The 21778-nt window shown below is 37.6% G+C and overlaps 1 protein-coding gene across 11 annotated transcripts in view; it reads right to left on the bottom strand.

The window, feature by feature from the left end:
* RAPGEF6 (Rap guanine nucleotide exchange factor 6) overlaps positions 1-21778 on the bottom strand; it is a 163359-nt gene that overhangs the window by 92793 nt on the left and 48788 nt on the right. For all 11 annotated transcript variants that reach the window (XM_063120721.1, XM_063120723.1, XM_063120724.1 and 8 more), the window contains exon 6: positions 9445-9588. In XM_063120721.1, the coding sequence (XP_062976791.1) occupies positions 9445-9588 (144 nt within the window). The remainder of the gene's footprint in view (positions 1-9444; positions 9589-21778) is intronic.

Raw genomic sequence — 21778 nt, 5'->3', positions numbered from 1 at the left:
TTTTCCTTTCCTCACAAATCAGTCTGCAGCTACTGCAACTCCCTGGGGAATGTATGCAAGACCCTACATGCAATCCTGCCAGCCTAAAAGCTATGTGCAGGGAAAAACACTGACCTAATTTTTGCTGGCCTGGCACCCTTTTTAAAAATGAAGTTTCATTACGCTGTTGTGACATAAGTTCTTTAATAAATTATTTGTTAATGACAATGCTCAAAATTCATCTGCTACAGATGGAAATATATTTGGCGTTAACACAATCCCAGTATGATTTTAAAGCTAATGTCATCAGATTAGAGAGAGGGGGGGGTATACTGCAAATTATTACTTTCATTTTAAAAAGGCTACAAACGAAATGGTGTTTTCTTTATTAAACACTTAAAAAAACAACCATCCACATAGCTAAATTGGAGAGCTGGGAAAAGAGCAGCATGATGGGAATCAAGTGGAAGGCAGCGCAGGATACTGGTATGATTTGGAGTTTTGCTTTTGCACATCTTTTTAACATGTCCTGTCCTGTCTTTTAAAAGAAAGATTTCCATCAATAATTATGCAAACACACTGGCAAAATATACATCAATTGGCATCACTGCACTTCTAGCCGAACAGCTACTTTTCATTCCAGATGTAGTCCATGAAAGCTGTCCGAATTCTTCATTTGTGCACAAAGGATGACCATTTGATTAAATTACCCAATGTGTACTATATGAAAAAGCAATCCCTTGGAAGAGTGCCGATACCGCAGGTAGCACGCTACTTGCGCTACAGGGTAAGCAGTAGCACAGTTTCAGTAACCTCTATAACTCAAGGTGTTCAAGGAGGAGCTGAAGACCTGAAAATACCTTGGCAAGCAATATACCATGTTACAAAACAGTGTAAAAATTATTTATAGCTTGGCAAGCAGAACCTTCTAACATCTTAGTGCTAAAAGGGAAGGGTATCAAGAGTTTAATGTGATATATATGCATGTGCTTGAAATATATTCCAGAACAGCAAGGGCCAATAATGAAAATTAATATTGGCAGATGAGGCAAAATCTGAGAGCATCTTCATGCTGCACTGATGAATCTTAGTACAGTTGACTGATAGACACACACATGCTCATTCCTATTAAACTTGCATATCTTTCATAATTTATTATATTTTAAGCAAGATTAGATTAATTCTTTCCGGGTTATAAAAAATGTTATTTCTATTCCTAAATCTGCACAACTGAAGTATTAAAAACAACCTCTTTGAACTACCCTTATTTCCTCCTCCACGGTGGTACATTCTGAACATTAAACAACCAATACACAATAGCTTTCACTGCAGCTAAAAGCTTACTATGCTGTTGAAAAATCTCACCAAAAGGAACATTACAATTCAACATCCCTATGAAAATGTAAACCATCCTAAGGGAGGCAGGGAGGGAGGGAGGAGGGAGAGGAAAGAGAGAAGAAGGGAGGGAGGGAGGGAGATAGGAAGGGGGAGTATATGGGAGAGGCTGTCACTAGAACTAAAATGATGTCAGCTTCTAAAATTAGAATCAGTGATACAGAGGGAACAATAAAAAGGCACCGCAGATTCAATTTCCCTATAGGCTTTGTAGCTACTTTCCTTCTCCCAGATAATATGCTATACATGAAAAGGTCATCGCCCATTTAGAGCATTTGACATTTATATTTTTATAAAACTAATTTGAAATTTATATGAATTGCTTCATTCAGTGTAGATTCATGTCTTTTTCAAACGTTAACTGTGCCCATATGCAATACGATGGATAAAAAAATCCCATCCCAATGTAACTTTACAAAGACAAAACCATCTATTTCTATTTAGAGTTTCACTGAAAACTAGAGTTAATGATGTAATTCATGTTTAATTAAAATATTAAGTCCCAATGTGTAAGGCTTGCATATTAAATTTAAAATATTGAATCCCAGTATGGAACATAAGAGGGATATTATGTATGGCAGTGTGTGTTTCTGTTCAGGGATTTGGTGGACAGTAGATTGCCAGCATACATTCAAAGGGCATTTTCTCAATCCAATTTGAACGCACAAAAACCTATACTTCTTTCAAAATCAATGCCAATCTCTCAAACTTTTTGCTTAGGCTTAGACAATAGAACATAAACAAATCACATTCACATTGCCTGTGCATGGCAAAAATAACTTCAAACTGCCTCTTTGTGATGCCTTCATCATGCTATTGGCCTTAAGCATAGGATGGCACATCATGTAGTATCTTGTGCTTGGCATGGACAGTTTCCATTAAACAGCATCCATTTTTAAAGCCGCAATGAAAACGATATTTGAAAACGCAATATCTGATGTGGGGAAGTGACATAATCAGCCATGTTATGTATTACACTGAAGGAAGGGGGGGGGCAAACACATGCAGAAGCTGATTCAAGAAGCCTCTGCATGATAAAGGTAACATATAAAAGCCAATGCTTCGAGTTGCATCATTAGGAAACAGTGCCAACTAGGCTGACATACCCATAACACTATGCCTGCATAAACACTCCTCTTCAGAACATATCATTACACAAGCTTCAATTAGCAGCCATAAATTTTGTCAAATGCAATTCCCCCAAGTGGTACAGCTACAAACACACCATTTGTTTTGTTAAAAGGATTGTACACATTGCGCTCTGTGTATACTGAAGTTACTACAGGTGTGCTGGAGTAGATGGACTTGGATGACCAAATGCAATCCATCAGCTGCTCAGGCATGTATCTATGAACTGCAATAAATTTGATGCATCTGCTCTCATACATACACACATATACACACACACACTCTCTTCTATGAGAATAGATGCATCAGATTTATTGCACCATATAGTTTTAATAATGAAATGAATGGGGAACAAGTTCACACTGAGTTTTACATGCATTTTGGATTCCCACAGACATATGGATCGGAATTGCATGCTCAGCAGAAACAGATTGTCATGAAATACTTACACTGTACATACCAGGCCTTCACTGAAGGTGAAGTCAGTGGAAACCCTTAATCACATGATCTATGGATGTATAATGGATATATGAAAGAAACTTAATATCACTCCTATTTTTTATCTAATCCTGTCACTTTCAATAATTATCAGCTTGAATTATCAGGCTCAGTTCATGCTAAGGCCAATTTTCGCGATTGTGGGATTGCGTATACCTTTCTGCCCATTCTAAAGAGTAGACTTTCCCTTTTCCCTTCAACCCAGTTTTGACCATTGCCAAACCAAATCAACATAAAACTGGGTATTTTCTTTCCAAGCGTATCTTTATTTCCCATTAATGCTCCAATGTTAATATATTTACACAGACATGTTACAACTAATTTCAATAAGATATACATTGAAGTATGCATTGTAGGATTGCAGACCTCACTGAATCGCAAAAAAGATTCTACTCTAATTTTTATTTTTATTGTAGTATCCAGATTCTGAGTAAGGAACAATACGCTTTCTTGGTCTATCTTGTAGATGTAAGTCTTGTGCAGACAAAGACTGACATGACAGAAATTCAACAAAGAAAGCTTTTCCCAGCATGAAGATGCAGCGTTGGATTTCATGCTCATTATACACCTGTTAAAAAGTGCAGGATTCCTTGTAGATCAAGTTGTAAGAGCTTCGACAAATCTCCCATAAAACAAAACAAAACAAAACTAAATGAATTAATCAACACACCATTACATATGCCAAAAGACAATGCTTTCCGACCAGCTGTACTTCAAATTATGTGAAACGTGTATGTCTGGGGAGGCAATTTTCCAGCCTATCCACCCTGTGGTGCCACTTGCACACATCCCATATATAAGATCCTTGTAATTTGTCTATTAGTCAATATCTGGAAAACATAGCAAATAGTTGGACTTTCATCATTAATACATCTGATTTGACATACCGTTCAACTGTCCTTATGCAGTACATGCAGGAACCATTTCTTCAGCTCCTCAGCCCAACTCCCAACCCTTGTACTAAGAAGCGATTCCCAATCAACCCCTCAGTTGACTGTATAACCCACTTCAAGAAATTCAGCAGCCACAGAGGCCCCTCTATTTTCCCAGCTTGACTTTCATTGCCCTCTACTACAGGCTAAGTCACAGGTGTCGAAACATAGCCAATGAAATTATTTTATAGACTTAGCTCAACAATTTATGAGAGCTAGAAACTTGCTTTTGTTTTAAATAAAGTTGAGGTTTCCTGGAGTCTGCTGGGTACACTGGATACCACAAAATGGCTATAAATGAGTGGCTTCCAAATAACAGTTGCTAAAAATGTATTTAAGAGAGAGAGAGAGAGAGAGAGAGAGAGAGAGAGAGAGAGAGAGAGAGAGAAATATCCAGTAGATTCTCAGGTTTCTGAGCAATCCCAGAAACAATTGCACTTTTGTTTACAATAAGAAGTCATCAGTAGTTGAGTACTTCTCACATTAAATCTTATAATAAATGACTGCCTTTTATTGTCAGATATTTGGAAGGATCCGCTATCAGTGCAAAACCTTCCACGTTACATTTATCAAAAAGGTAAACTGATATGCTTTATCTACCATGTGCAGTGCTCTACATGAGAACCAGGGCTTCTCCACTCCCTATACCAGCTGCAGTCCCTCACATCCCCTGAAATGCCATTCCTGAGGTTCAGGGGCCCATGGCACAGGTGAGGTTATTGCCAAAGAGGAAGTCTGCAGCACATGCACACATCATGTGCAAGTGGAAATGCCTTCCACTCATGCTCAAGACACTTTAGATCCAAGACCATGTGAATGAGGCTGCACTAAACAACTTATATGGCAATATTTTCCAAGTCTGAAATTGACAATATAGCTTATAAGTAAATTCAGGATGTGAAATAAAATGGCTTATAAGCGCCAGAGCATTTGCACAGTCATTCATAGAAGGTATTTAAAAAATAAAGACATCACTAGCCCCCTGCGTATTGAGAATAGATGAACATTAAACCCAAAGATCCTGGCTACATTCCAATTTTTATACATAGTTTGACCTGAGTCAAATAAATCTTTTGTTTCAATTAGCTCTATAGTACTCTGCACTCGATCTTCAGTCCTGGTTATGCTTGCTCTTAAGCAGCTGAATGATTTGCAAGTTATTGATCACATTCCAGAGGTAGGCAATCACTGACTGGTCCTTCTAACTGCATATAAGCAAGGTAGGAGGCATGCACACAACCATAATAATAAAAGTAACCACAGTGAGGCAAAAAATAGAATCGAAAACATAATCAATAGTCTTTTCTTTTAAAGACAGAACATAAATTTACTTATTGTAATATTCTATGCTATTTCAAAACTTCCAACAATAAAGGCACACCATCTTTCTGAAGACCCATTTCACGCTTAACACTTATGCCAGATTCAGCAGGTGACTTCGACTTGGTTCAGGCGACACGATAACCAACAGTGGTTAAATAGTCAATGGTTATTTTGTCATCTGTTGGGACATTTTCACAACACGATTGGTTTTTCGGGCGAAATAACCAATGCAAATAACCAGCATTGTGCAGAGTGGATTACTTGAACAATCAGTTATCATGTTGTGTGTTGGGCACAGTTGGCTATTTCGTTGCACACAGCTGGTTGTTTTCGGTGACTACAGAGTCCCCTGGCAAGTGCGACCAAAGCGGTGGCTGCCACTTTAGTCCAGTCAGCAGAACTCACAATGGCTGATGAGATACCAGCAGGAGGATGGGGGGAAGGAGAGAGAGCAGCAGATGTGTCAATCAAACAAACTGTTGACTAATAGTCAACTTGATGCTGGCCTTAATCCACACCAAAGTTGATTATAATCATGTTGTGTGGGGAGTGCCCCCTCGATAATCAACCGTGAAATGGCCTAGTAACCCATCATTGACTATTGTGTTGTCCGAAAGCAGCTTTCCTCTGAGGCCAGGTAATTCTGACATCTCTTTGCACAGGAGGTCAATCACTCTTAATGGAAAGACACAGCAGAACTCCCTGCCCTTGTAGGAAGCTGATGTGAAGAAGGAACACCCAGAGCCTCATAGGCTCTGTTAATTATTTAATATATTTCTCAGAGCACACTACTGATGCTCAAGCTACAATGAATTAAGAATATGCATGTGCAACACCAGTCACATTTTAGAATACATGTTAGTCTGCAGCAGTCTTTAAAAAGCACATGCTACAGTACTTTGAAGATCAATCTATTGTGACATAAGCTGCTCTTTTCTTTCTTTTAGGTAACCACTTGCCAACTTCATTAAAAAAATGGTAATCGTTACTTCCTATAGAAACGAACTAGTACAAGAAATCAGAAGAGACAATTCTTGTCAACTCGCCAGTGAGCTTACTCTGCCTGCTTCTTCATGCTGTTCTTTTGGATGCCATTTTAAGCCTGTTATGCTCTCTTTGAGTCAGTAATCTGGCATTCAGCCAGAAGAGCAGCTTCCTGTAACAGTTGACAACATCACTTAACAGCACTGTATGACAGATATGACTATCAGTCTTCCACACATCTTGCTAAAGCAGCCTGCAACCCCTACAACAAAAATTGAAGGAATCTCTTCCCTTGGGGGGGGGGGGGAACTATTTTGTCACAAAATTTTGCAGCACTCCTCTACAATCTATTGTAACTCTATAGAAGTTAAATAAACATCTTCCCTGCCAGCACTGAGATAGCAAATGAAGCACTAAATTGCAGGATCAGAGCTGGCATACAGAAGTAGCTTGCCACTTCTAGATTGTTCAGGAAATTAATTCACCACAGTCATGACTTCCTTCTGCTAAAAGGGTTAAAAATCATCTTACTGCAGCTTTAATACAAACCACAAAGAGACCCAACAACTGAAACACATATTTGCTTAGTTTCTCTACCAAAAAGCAAGCCAAGTAGAAGAGACTGTTGAACAAACCAGTATCTGTTGAAACCTAATTACACACTGAGCCCAGGTGAGTTCATGAGCGAAGAACATCAGATAACAAAGACTAAGATAGATGAGAGTGACTTTGGAGCACCAACAAAGATATAGAAAAGAAAAGAGAATTCGCTTTTGCTTTACAGAAATTTTCATCTCACATAGATAAGACAGATACCTTTTCAAACAGTAAAGCTGAGAACAAGACATTCAAGATAAAGAAAACTTGGAATAAACTACTGAAGACTTCTGAAAAACATCAGTAAGCAATTACTCCCTATACACTTTTTCCCTATCCACGGTGCATAATTGTATATACCCATCACATCCTCATTTGCTTTTTCCTAACCGTAACCCTTCCTCGTAAGCAAGTTGCTCCAGCCCCCAATCATTGCAGTCGCCCTTTACTCAGAGGCTGGTTATATTGATGAAATTAAATTAATCTAGGCATGGTATCCTGTGCTCCTTGAAAAAAGGACACAATATAGTGTGTGTGTGTGTGTGTGTGTGTGTGTGTGTGTGTGTTATAAGTCAAATAGGAAGATCTGCAGCAGTTAGTCTTGAACATATTGTACTGAGAACACAACTTTTAAGCACTAAACATTTTATCAAAGAACGAGACGATGTGGTGGCTTTGTTTAAGAATATTTTAAGTTTCACTATGTCAGCTTTTACTGTTTATAAAAGCTACCTTTACAGTGGCTTTTTTATCTTGGATCATAAAAGGGCATATTGGACAAGGCAGTGCCTGATTTTAGTTATTTAATCATACCACTTTTCAAACTAATTTTCCAAAGCAGAGAAAAACAAATCAATTAAAATGCACAGATGCATTTAAAAGCAGCAGAAAACAGATCATAAATTGCCTTCCAGAATCAAAATTACTTCAAATGCCGTCTAAATATGGGCAAAAAGGAACTTGTTGGATCTCCCTGGGAAGAGAATACCACAACTATAGTGCCAATGCTTAAAAGTCCCTAGCCCTAGTATGCACCAACTAGATATTTACTAATAATGGACAGGTCCATCCAGGTGAGGATGATCTTTAAGATGACCAGGTCTTGGGCCATTTAGGGCTTTGTCATTACAAGCTCGCTGAGCCTGAGAAAGAAGGAACTGTCAGCAGTAAAAGTAAATCCAAAATTCAAGGAGATCAGGCATTCTCAGGCTAGGGCATTTACTGGGCAGGAGCTTAAACCATTCAGGGAATCCGACAACAGCAGAGGATTCCAATGGGCAGAAACACAGAGGGATGATGCAAAGATGGAGATGCACTCTTCCAGAGGAATCAAATATACTGTCTGGGGGGAGGGGGTATGCGCCAGAATCTGGTCATCTTTGAAAAGTAATGTTGTGTTAACTAAGACTACATAAATCTATTTTCAGTTACCCCATGTATTAGTTACATCTGGGCTGCATTACTGCAATGCTCTGTATGTGGGGCTGCTTGTAAAGACAGGTTAGAGACTACAATTGGTACAAATGCAATATGTTTTATATTTACCGTTTATTATAAAATATTTATTTATTTAATGCATTTTTATAACACTCAATAGCTGAAGCTATATATGGCCATTATTTTCTTAATACTGGTTTTATACTCTGACACAACTATAATTGTATGCACCTGTTAACATGACAATATATTAAATAAAAGCTTGAACTTGAAATCTTGTCAGTCAGTGAAGTTGCTGAAGAGAAGCACAATTTTTTGTTAAACACATTTGGATGGAAGACTAGAAGTAGATGCATATATATTTATAGAAGAAAAAGACATCTCCAGCATTTGGTAATTCATACCAATAAGCAATAGGACCGAAAAAAGTCTTTTGCCTGTCTAGCAGATGGGGAATAACAGGATACTATACAAGTCTAACACAGAGACATCAACAAATTTAAAGAAAGGCTTTCCAAATTTCAACCTGACTTTCCTGAACAATTGTAAGTCCTACCTTTTAGTTCTTAGGGTTAATCAGACAGAAAGCAGAAAACATTTATTTTATTTCATTATTTTACTTATATACTGCTTAATATAATAAAATCTCTAAGGAGTTTACACTAATGCAACAAAACATGTAACTGTATTTTATGCAACATAAAAACATGTAACTGAATTTTATTTTGATTTGTAATTGGATTATATTTTGATTTGGGTTATGCTTTTGCTATTTGTCCCAAGCCATTCGCAATAAAATTGGCTTTACATCTAAAAATAAACAAAGGTCTTACACTCAACAGACACAAACATCAACAGACCCAAACATTTGCTTTCTTGGTGGCAGCTGAACTTCCATAAAATACAACCAGAACACAGCTCAAATGTATAAGTAAATGGTCTAAGTAACGTACTTTGGGCAGAAGTAAACTTCATTGATGGATAGTACATCAGCATGATTCTTAGAAAGCTACAGTGGCTTTGAAGTGCTGTATCTCAATAGCCATCTACAGCTCCAAATCTTACAAAATCTACTTTTTTAATTTTATCCACCTCTTCATTTCAGCCATACAAAAAACACACATATAACACACGTGAAGCAAATAGATTGGAACATGTGAAGTACACTCACTGAAAGGTAGCTGCTAACATCCACATTATCAGTGATGGTCTGGCGTTCTCCCCTCTGATTAATCTTTCTAAACCTCCGCCGAGATTGTCGAAGGGGCACTTCCCTTTGCAGGACGTTGTCTTCATTCTCTTTTGAGTTATCCACCTGGAACAAATGTTCAGGAGCCTGATTAAACATCCAATTTTTCCATAGCATTGAAAGTCTATGAAATCTTAAAAAACTCATGAGGAAAGTCTCAACGTGAGCTTGTCATAATCAGCCTATGAATGTTTCTGAAACTAGAGCTACACGTCGTCAATGTTATTACAATGACTTGGGAGGCCACAGTTTCCTTCCCGGAAACAGCGTTAAAAAAAACCTTAAGCAAGTCTACCTCACCAGCAGTAAAAACTACTCATTGAACTCAGACTCTGTATTAAAAAATTAAATAATTACAGGGTAAAATATATCAGCTTGATTAGTTTCATATTTATGCTATTACTTACTGTAAATAGCACTAAGTTAATGACGTGGTTAGAATAAATTCTATTTTAAAACAAGACATACTAGAAATATTTCATTTTAAACTGTAATATTAGGCATTAGGAACAACCACCTAGAGCTCCATTTCTTACTATCACACTCAATTTATTTTCTCATTTCTAGTCACCACTCACTAATACATTTCAGTATTAATATAATACAAGAATATAAAGCAAAAAATGTTTTAAATGGTCCAAATGTTCAATTCCCCAAATTGTTAAGCCCTAACCTTTAGCCAAAAATTGTTAAGTCAAAAGTTTTTGAAATTGTGTTTTGGACCATATTAGTTCAGGCAGACAACTTGCTCCACTTCATGCTCATTTAAGCTATAAAAAGCGAGTTTTATCTTCACATTTCCTTTTGAAATCTCAGCAGGAAGTAGCAGAGACAGATCCATGTATACAAACAACAACTGTCAAGCGTATCTATGCAGTAATGCAACTGTATTTTGTACACAGGCAAAAGGCATGTACCAAGGAAAGGAACACATTTATTTCCATAGATGCAACCACCACTACAACTGGCTGAAATACGACAAGAATTAGAAAACTAGAAGTAAATAGATATTCCCAAAAACACTTAGATGATTATTGTTTTCAAAATGGAGAAGAGCCTCACTATTCTACTCTACCAAAACAGGTGGTCCAATACAGAATTGTGTTTCTCTTTGCAATCAAAGGAGGAATCAGTATTTGAAACAATTATTAGGGATCAGTCACAAGGGGTAAAATCCAGTTATGGTTAAACACTTTTAAATTCAACTGATTTCAAAGGGAAAATTAAACAGGTACTTGAAATAAATGGAATTTAAAAATACTAAATTTGGGATGGGCTGTATAAAAAAAAATTACATTATTTGTTTGAGGAACAGGGAAGATGAACTTGTTTATGCATTTATGAGAGAAGTAGTGATTCTTATTTCTTGTCTTCTGCTATTGAAGTGATACTCGCTTGTTGGACATCAATTTCAGACCATTAGGCTACTGCCACATAAGTGGGTATACCCACAACTATCTTTTCTCAAGCTGGTCTACTAGCTGTAATGCTATGTAATATAATGTTGTCATGCAAGAGGCTATTCCTGCTTGTGATAACAGAGCCTGGAGTTCAAAAGGAAGCACGTAGGGGAGTTACCAAATACAGCTTACCACATATTATGCATTATTCAGAGCATGTCACCCATCTTTTATACTAGTAGCTTGTGAAAAGTATCTTTGAAGCCATCTTCAAATCTAATTGGCTGTCACATAGATGAAAGAACGGATATGTTCTCTTGCACCAGAGAGTATGACAAAACCAATACGTTCAAATGATAAGGGGATACGGACCAAAACTTTGGAGGAATTTCCTGATGGTATAACCTGTTCAGCATTGAAGTAAAGTGCCTCAGAAAGATGTGGACTCTCCTTAGAGAAGGAGTGGCAACCTTCAGGGCTTGGGGGGCAGGGGGCATGCCACTGCCTCTACAATCCCTGCACAGAAAGTATATAACTTGTCTCCCAGCAGCATTAATATGATTTGGGGGGCAACAGCAGTAGTGGCAGCAGAGACTGAGAGATGTGTGGTGGGTTTTTTTGCCCACCCCTGCCATAGAGGTTTTTAAGCAGAGGCTGGATTACTATCTAGCAGGGATACTAAAACAACAGATTTTCTGTATTAGCAGGTGGTTAGACTAGATGATCTTTGAGATACCTTCCTATTCTGATTCTATGTTTAAAATTATTTGTTGCAAATGAGTTGTAAAATACACATTAAAGAACTGCTTGTGAAACTCTTCATAACCTGACTGTTCAGGACAAAGTTCTCAGCCTGTGGCTATCTAAATAAAGGTTCTCCAGATCACTTCTAATACGGAGTACCCAATGTCATTGCTATTTGACCCAAACCCTGAAAATACCTTAAGTTTCAAGATATTTCAGTGAGAACTGAGGGTTCTTAGCACCTTCAGAATCAATAAATATTATTTTGTTCACTTGTGAAGACACACTATTATTTTTAAGGAATTATGGACCCATAGCAAAGCAGCTTTTCAAGCAGAACATGTTTTTTTTTTAAATCGAAATACAGTCTGAATGCTATAAAAGCAAAAGGTTAAGTATGTTTGTTAGCAGAAAAGCAAACACAATGAACTGCTAGCAGGAACTATAGTAACTACGCCCACCTGCTTCCTTCAGATATTGCCAGTACTATAGAACTGAAAATGTAACCAGAGGAGCTGGAAACCCCCCTATAACAAACATCTTTTGTTAGAAATTGTCTTGCATTCTGTTCTATAATGCTTCTAGGCACTGTAGAGTGAGTAACTTTTCTAAGCTACACAAATATAACCTTGCAGCCCAAGCATCAGATTAAGTTCTCTTGATTTTGAAGGGAAGCAGCCAATGCCACAAAATCTACACTGCAAGAAATGAGGTCAAAATTGATTGACATCTTGTACATCTTGGAAGTTTCAGTACTAAGATATAGTTGCAAGTGCTAAGAAAAATTAATAGAAAGGCCTTATAAGAGAAGTTCAAGTTAAACTAATTATCATTTGCTTTCTTTTTTAGCAAGATGCTCTTGATATTCTGTTAATAAAAATTAGGAAGTTACTTAAACTTGCACTTATAAAATAGGAATGAAAGCGACGCTGAAATTCTGCAATACTTATTATGTAAATGAATAATCTAAGATCAAACAAGATGTCTTGCCCAAATTGAGTAATACCTCCTTTGAAGTAGGGGATCGAACGTGGCTTCTCCACTCACACCGAGTTTAGGCATTTATCTTGCATAAATAATGGTCATGGCTACAGGATTTTTCAAGGAGGTAAATTTTAGAACAGCTTCATAAACTAACACTAGTCAGACTGCCTATGCTAAATTGCATCCAGGAAAAGAATGCAATTCACATTATGTCCTCACATTATGTCCCCTGTGCCAGATACTAAATGAAGGTGGGTGGAGGGGCAGCAAAAGGCTTTAACTACCACGGCTCTGTTCCATGTTAGAGAGAATGCCATTATATCCCCAGGGAAAAGATAAGGAGCTAAGGTTGTTCCATGATTACTGGAGGAATGGGCAGCTGGTGGTGTCTGAAAGAGGACAAATATTAAAGAATAGCACTGCTGGGGAGGGTAGGTGGACAACCACTACTGAGTGGATATTGACAAACGATAAGAAGAACAAGACTAATCACCCTAACAGTGTTAAAGGTAACCTTCAGTGTGACCTCACTGTCTTCCAAGGGAAAAACCAGGAGTGACTTCCGCTGGAGTGGAAGGGGCTGTACCCTAAATCTCAAGTGTTGCAAAGATATAAACTACAAGGTACTTCCACACAAGGCAAAAGAGAAATGTTTGTGTATGATGGCAACACAAGCCTTGGGAACGGAGAAATGGTCTGGGGGGTTATCACGATTTCTCCTGAGTGTCTCCTTCCATCAACTAGAGCCAAACAAGCTCCCTGGCTTTGAAGGAAGTTGTCCTATGACCATCTTTTGGCACAAACAAATCCTGGCAAACTAACATAAAGCACCAGAAACAAGGAAAACTTTTATTTGTAACAAATTAGGTTTCATAGACAACCTTCTCAGCTCTCATGGCAAAAGCTTAATGGTTACAACTCTCCAGAAATCATATAGCTGATGCTGAGTTCTCAATGGTTCACAGGTCAAACAGACAATTCATATGAAACAGACTAAGGCCATAGCTAGACCTAAGGTTTATCCCTGGATCGTCCAGGGGTCAAAACTGTTCATCTAGGTGACACACAGGGGGATCCAGTGCTCAGGCAGGGGCGAACCCTGGATGATCCCAGGATAAACCTTAGGTCTAGCTGTGGCCCATGTCCTGGTGAGAAGTGTTTCTCACAACTAAGACAGAGGGAAGTTCCAAATGTGATGGGCATTAAAGGTGATGTTCCCAGCCAAAGCTCCCACCATCAGTATCAGTTTAAAAACAAGGGTGGGCTGCAATAACACACCTCCTAGCAATCTAATTGACTGAAACTGCGCCCAAGGACGAAACTTATGCCAAACAGGGCGCTTCCAATCTCAACTTGTGTGTCACTTTGGAACCCCACCACCACTTCTGCTATTTTTTCATGGAGAGGCTGTTAGATATCTTATCTATAGGCATGACCTTCAAGGTTGACCACTAGCAGCTAGATGGAAAATCCTCATTCCCCTCTACCTTCTTTTAAGAAAACTGAGATAAGCTCACATTTATTCTGACATTCCACAGGCTAATTAGGGCCAAACCAGACACAACTTCCTCTTGCCATTACATGAATAACTGGTATAGCCAAACTCTTAGGTCCTGGGTTTCTCACTACTTAACTGGGCTCCAAACCTTCCAAGCCACTCCTGATCAGATTCTGACTGTAAAACATACAGCCCATTGCCAAGCTGGGGCTGGGCCCCGACAGGAATGGAGGCAATGAAACTATAAGGGTGATTAAGAGTGAAGTTGGCGGAACAATTGGAGGAAGTCCAACCAAACATGGGTTACAGCTTATTTGAAGGCCTACTCTGTGGTCAATAAATTGTAATCCACCACCATTGTATCCCCATAGACAGCTCTTTCAAGTAGTCATTGCATCCTGATCCATGAGAAGAAAATGTAGACCCAATAGCCTACGGTAGCCAATTTGCACAACACTTTGAAATTAAAATTGCTTGTATCTTTATCTCCTTTGATGTCATAGTTTATACAGGTCTAGTTGATATAACTTTGGCCTCTATAATGTAAAGTTCTCACTCTATATAGCCTAAGGATCTTGACAGAATCCTTGGCAAGGTGAGAGCTACCACATATGTGCTTGATCCTTGCTCTTCCTGGCTTATAAAAGGGGCCAGTGGGGACTAGCCAAGTGGGTCATGGTAGTGAATAATTTTACTACCAAATTGTATAATTGCAGCCAGGCTCCAATATTCCATTCTTGGGGAAAGTGTTGGAGCATATGGTGGCATGTCAATTCTAGGCATTCCTGGATAAGGCAAATTATCTAGATCCATTTCAATCTTGCATCTGACCTAATTATATGACATAGAATAATAAAATCATAGAATAGTAGAGTAGGAAGGAGCCTAAAAGGCGATTGAATCTAGCCCCCTGCTCAATGTAGGAATCCACCTACCTAGATCACCTTGTTGTAACTAGGTATAGCCAAACTCTTAGGCCCTGGGTTTCTCACAGGGAAATATGTCCTTGTTGGTTCTGCTAGACTTCCCAACAGCTTTCAATACCATTGACCATCTGTCTGTGATGGGAGAAGGGAACGCTGTTTTATGGCGTTTCTGGTCCTTCTTGGAAGGGCTATTTCATAAGATGGTGCTGGGGGACTCATATTCAACACTGTTGCCACTGGCCTATGGTTCCACGGTTCCATCTTGTCCATCCCCCCCCCGCCCCACACACCTTGCTCTTTAACATATATATGAAACTGCTGAACACGTTTGTCTGTAGTTTTGGGGGGTTGGTGCCTCCGGTATAATGATAATTTTATTGCTCATTTCCATCTAAATCCAAAGAAGCTGTTTTAGTTATAAATCATTGTCTGATGCCAGTAATGGATCGGATGAGGGTGAACAAACTGAAGCCTAATCCAGAGGTATTCCTGATCAGTCAAAAGGCACATCAGGTAATAGGGATTCAACCTGTGCTGGATGGTGGTCACACTGTCTTTGAACACTCAGGTTTTCAGTGTGGGTGTATTCCCTAGACTCAATCCTTTTTTTTTTTTTTATAATAATTTTTATTCATTTTCAACACTATATAAACATAGATAAACATTTCCAAAATATAACTGAAACTAACACATTAAGAAAAAAAAATACATCAAATATCTGCTGCATACATATTGAATAATTGTTGAGTACAAATATCAAAAACTATTACATATGCCTTATCACACTACAACATCTTCATTCTTAACATAAATGTGCACCCCCCACCTCGGGATCATTCTTGAGTCCAAAATCTAATCATTTCTTCTGCTGGTGGTTTCCCACTTCCCTTAGTAAACACAAACACTAGGAACTGTTTCCAGATTCCTTCGAACTCATTTATTTTAGTTACGCCTTTTCTCCACTTAATATTGCATGTCAGTTTATCATTAATGGCTATGTCCCATACTACTTTATACCATTCCTCAATAGAATATTCCCCTTGGATCTTCCAGTTCCTAGCTATCATCAATCGTGCTGCAACCAACAAACTCGATATCAGCTCTTTAGTTCCTTTTCCACACTTTATATCTTCAAATAGTGACAGCAATGCTATTTTTGGTGTTTGTTCTATTTTCATTCCCACTATTTCTTCAATTTCTGAAAACACCATCTTCCATAATCTTTGTACATATTTGCATTGCCACCACATATGTAAATACGTTCCTTTTTCCCCACATCCTCTCCAACAATTTGCTGAATGTTGATCACTTATCTTATTCAATCTAACCGGGGTTAGGTACCACCTCCATAAAATTTTAAAATAATTCTCCTTTATTCTTACTGATAAACTTCTCAACACTCTTTGTTTCCATAGTCCCTCCCAGCTCTGTCGCCCTATTTGTATCTTCAAATCTGATTCCCAAATCATTTTCTCTGTATTCTCTCTAAACTCCTTCTCTAACAATATTTTATATATTTCACTCATTAATCCTTTTGAAACTATACTACTTCCTTTTCCTTTCTCCTTACTTACTACTAATTCTTCAAACCTCGTCATCTTTCTGCACATTCTATTATCTTTAATCCACTTTTTATTCCATTGTTCTAATTGACCATATTCTAGCCAAGATAGCTTCTTCTCCTTTAACAAATTTACCATATCTTCTCTTGTTTTAATATCTCTTACCCAATCCTTTAATTTTATTTTATTTTTCTCTTTTAATATTTTACATAATCTACCCTTTAGATCCTCTGGGAAATTCTTTAACATTATTATCGGTGCTAAGGGAGAGTTGCTCGGAAGCAGCTTCCCTTTAAATTTACTCCAAATTTCCCATTGAGTCCTCAGGAGTGGATTATCTATACTTCCAACCCACTTTCTTCCTCCATCTTTAAAAAAAACATTCTCCAGATTCATCTCTACCTTACTTATGATTTTTTCTTCCATCCAATATAAATCTCCTACTCCCATAATTGCTTCTACAACATGTCTTAATCTATTTGCTACGTAGTATAATTTTATGTTTGGGAGACCCATTCCCCCCTTTTTTTGGCTTAGGTACCAATTATTTTTATTCACTCTTGCTCTCTTTTCTCCATTACAATATTTATTAATAATATTTTGCCAACTTTTTATCTCGGTTTCTGATATTTTTATAGGTAACATCCTAAATACAAAATTAATTTTAGCTAATATCTTCATTTTTATCAAAGCTATTCTCCCAAACCAAGATAAATTTAATCTTTTATATTTTTCCAATTTCTCTAGTACCTCCTTCTTTAACCTCGTTAAATTTTCCCTTTCTAAATTCTCTAGATTTTTTGTAATTTTAATTCCCAAATATTTAATCTCGTTCTTAACTTTCAATTCCATTCCCTTAAATTCCCAATCCTTTTCTTCCTTCTTAGTATAGTTAAACAACATCATCTCTGATTTAGACCAATTTATTTTTAACCCTGTAATTTCCTCAAATTCCCTCAACTGATATTTAATTCTTTCTAATTTTCTTAATGGATTCTTAATGGTCAATAAAGTATCATCCGCAAACATGTTTAGCTTTATTTCCCTTACCTCTCCAATTCCTTCTAATTCTTTATCCTCCCTTAGTGCCTTCGCCAAAACTTCCATAACCATTACAAAAAGGACCGGCGAGAGCGGACATCCTTGTCTTGTTCCTCTGGCTAGTCGTATCTTTTCAGTAAGTCCGTCATTTACCACCACTACCGCCGTATTTTGGGAATATAGCTGTTCTATTACATTTTTAAATTTATTTCCAAATCCCAATTTATCTATAATACTCTTTAGTGCCTGCCAGCTCACACAATCAAAAGCTTTAAAAATATCTAATGCCATAATACCTGCCTTAATATTTGCTTTTTTTATTACATTTATTACATTTAAAACTCTACCCACTAAATTATGCATATGTCTTCCTACCACAAACCCACATTGATCTGCTCCTATATATTCTGCCAAAAATTTATTTAGTCGTTTGGCCATAATAGATGTAAAAATTTTAGCATCCTGATTTATTAAAGAAATAGGTCTATAAGAATCGGGATTAGTCAAATCTTTATCTGGTTTTGGGATCAGAATTATCACTGAATGTTCCCATGATTCGGGTATCTTCTCTCCTGATAATATCCTATTATAAAGTTCCATTAATTTTGGAACTAAACAATCTTTGAAGACCTTATAATATTCTGGACCCAAACCATCTGCTCCTGGTGATTTACCCACTTTTAACTTATCAATAACCTCTTCAACTTCTCTTTGAGTTATTACTGACTCCATTAACTCCTTATATTCTGATTTTATTTCCTTCTTTATAAACCTTCCAATATACTCCTCCACCTTTTCTTGTTGAATTTCTTTACCCTTGTACAATTCCTGATAAAATTCCTGAAAAATTTTTATTTTAGCTTTCATTGCATGACAATAATTCCCTCGGCTATCTTTCAACGTTTCTATCCCATTCCTCCCTTTTTCTTTTTGTGTGAGCTTGGCAAGCAACCTCGAGTTCTTATCACTGTTTTCAAAATATTCCCTTTTCATATACATTAAATTCTTTTGAATCTCTTCTATATTTAAATTTTCTAATTGTTTCTTCTTAGCTTGTATTTCCACTAATTTATATTTATCTTTACTTCGCCAATATCTTTCCTCCAAGTTTTTAATTTCTATCTCTAACTTTTCCTGTTCTGCACGTTGTTGTCTTTTTAAACTACATGTTTCTCTAATACAGATTCCTCTTGCTACAGCCTTCATGGTGTCCCAAATGACTGACCCAGCTGTTCCTCCTTTTTCATTAATTTCCCATGACTCCGACAGTTCCTTCCGAATTTTATCTACTATTTTATTGTATTTCAATATCTTTGTGTTCAACTTCCATCTATATGCCTCTTTATAATCTTTCTTAACTGTAAATTCTAAACTTAACAAGGCATGATCAGTTACTTTTATTACCCCCATTTCCATTTTACAAATCCTCGTTGCAAAGTCTTTTGAAACAAATATATGATCTATCCTGGAGTATGTATGATGAACTGGGGAAAAGTATGAGAATCCAGGCCTATTCCCGTTAAGTAAGCGCCACGAATCTAAATAATCATTTTCTTTTACTAATTTATTCAATATAGTCATATTGTTCCTCTTTTCAGCATTAGTGGGATTTGACCTGTCTCTTTTATTATCCATAACCATATTAAAATCCCCAGCTAATATAGCATACCCCTCCTTAAATTCTTCTATTTCTTTAAACAACTTTATAAAAAACTCTCTATGCCTCTCATTTGGGGCATAAACATTAATCAAAGTATAGACCTTTCCCTCAATTTTACCTTTTAACATAAGATATCTACCTTTATCATCCTTTTTTACCTCTTCTAATGTAAACCCACTTTTTTTTGAAATCAAAGTGGCCACTCCATTTTTTTTTGATGTCCCTAATGACTTTTCATAATAGGCTAGCCACTTTAATTTTATCATATTCGAATTCTCGGAGCCTTGGTGTGTCTCTTGGATCATTATAATATCTGATCCCTCTTTATTAAGCATTTGTTCTATTCTCTTCCTTTTCACGACTGCCCCTAAACCTTTAACATTGAGTGTTGATACCTTTATCTTTTTATCCATAATCACCCTTTTGAAATCTCTTCCGATCCCTTGTGCTCAGCAGTTCAAACTTGCTTACATAAAAACACAAACTCCATACATAAAACCCCCACCCTCCTACCCCAATCCCTCCTCCCCTACCTTCCCCCCCTCCCCACCCCCCCACTCTAATCCCCCCCCCATATCCCCGTGAGTCTAGTACTCCAGCCATCTACTTTAAAGGGGGAGGGGGGAGGCAGTGCTGTGCCTGGCCGGCAGGTTTCTATATTAGCATTTTTATTTGCAATTATCTCCAAACATAATTAACAATTCTCTTACTCTCCAGATGTCCCAGCCTCATTCCCTCCCCCACCCACTCCAGCCCCATCTGCTTCCCCATCCAGACCCAGCCTCTTCAGCAAATCTTTACCTTGATCCAATGAGGTTACTCTATGTTCCCTCCTCCCATATGTAAATCTTAAAAAAACCGGGTAACCCCATGCATAAGGAATTTTATTCTTCATTAATGTTTCCGTTATTGGTTTAAGACTACGTCTCCAATTTAATGTACGTTGAGAAAGATCATTGTAAATTTGCACTGGTTTGCCTTTATATTATATCTGATTCTTAAATCTCAATTCTTTCATAATTTGCTCTTTTTTATAATAATTACCAAATTTCACCAAAATGTCTCTTGCCCCTTTGTGGTTTTGCCCCCCCCACACGATGGACTCGATCCGGATCCAATCCGTCTATTGATATATCAGGCATCAGCTCCTTGAACCAGTTCACGATGATTTCTCTAAGATCTTCTCCCTGCGACTCCTTTAGCTGCTTTATTCAAAAAATAGATCTACTAGATTAATCTTCCAAGGCAATCGATCACAGTACCCATTCTTTAAATTGTATATTAGTTGATTTCTCAAAAGCCTCTTATTTCTTCTGGTCCAAATCCGCTTTAGCCTCTATCTTTTTGATCTTATCCGAATTTTCCGCCTTTTTATCCGCTAAATACACAATTGATGTCTAAATTCACTCATATGCTGATCCATTTTTTTAAAATATAACAATGTTATTTTCAGCTATAATGGGCCTGATCTCCATCAACGAGGGAGGGTTACTACCACTTTCTCCTCCTTCAGTCATATTTTTTTCTTTATTTGGTTTTGTATCCAAAGGGACTGGGTCTTTATCTTCCTCATCTTGCTCAACTCCAGGGGCTGTCCTTTCCAGGAGGGAGAGGTATGCCAAATTATGATTTGAAAGTTCCTTTTTTTATGATTTGAAGGTTTCTTTTTTTTTTTTTTCTTCTTCTTTTTCTTTTTTTTTTTTCTTTTTCTTTTTTTGTATATTGAGCTTTGCCCAACTTTTGATCTTTCTTTTAACGTTAGGCATGGGACTCTTCTGGGTAGGGCATAAATCTTAGAGTGTAACTCCCTTCCTTAGCAACTTATGCTGGCTTCTCTGTTATATATCAAACACTTTTTCCTTCTTCATGAGGGGGAGGGGAATATCCAGTTCACAACAGCATTCACTAGAGGGGATCAGTTTAATCATTCGCAGCCTCTCAGCTTCCCACATCTCCCTCACCGAATGCCGAATGCAGCTTCTTCCACCTTCTCTCCCCCCCTTCTCACCACGCCAATAAATCCAATCAACAACTTCCACCTTACAAAGCCAGCATTTCAATCTTTCCCATGTGAGATAAGAATGAAAGGTTATAACACAAATCAATGTCCAGCAAGCATAAATTCCTTCTTTTTAAACTGCGTCAGTGTTACTTTCGGTTTCGATAGTGTTGCCGTTTATACAGACATTGTATTAAATATCAATCATCTCACCTCCCTTCTTCAAATCTCTCTGCTTTTCCAGCTCCTGTGACTTTTATAATCATTTTCTGTCGTTTGCTCAAAGATTTATGCCCATTAGAAGAGAGATAATTGCTTTTTCCGGCAAACGCCGCTTAGAGCCTCAGAAGAAACCCGCCATTGCTCAGGCGGCCAGCTCCGCCCCCCCCCTAGACTCAATCCTGAACCTGGATGTTGACGTTTCAGTGTCCAGAAGTGCATT

This window comes from Elgaria multicarinata, chromosome 3, assembly GCF_023053635.1.
Source record: "Elgaria multicarinata webbii isolate HBS135686 ecotype San Diego chromosome 3, rElgMul1.1.pri, whole genome shotgun sequence".
Classification (NCBI taxonomy): Eukaryota; Metazoa; Chordata; class Lepidosauria; order Squamata; family Anguidae; genus Elgaria; species Elgaria multicarinata.
The sequence above is the reverse complement of the archived record's forward strand: the minus strand, read 5'-3'. Positions and strand labels throughout refer to the sequence as shown.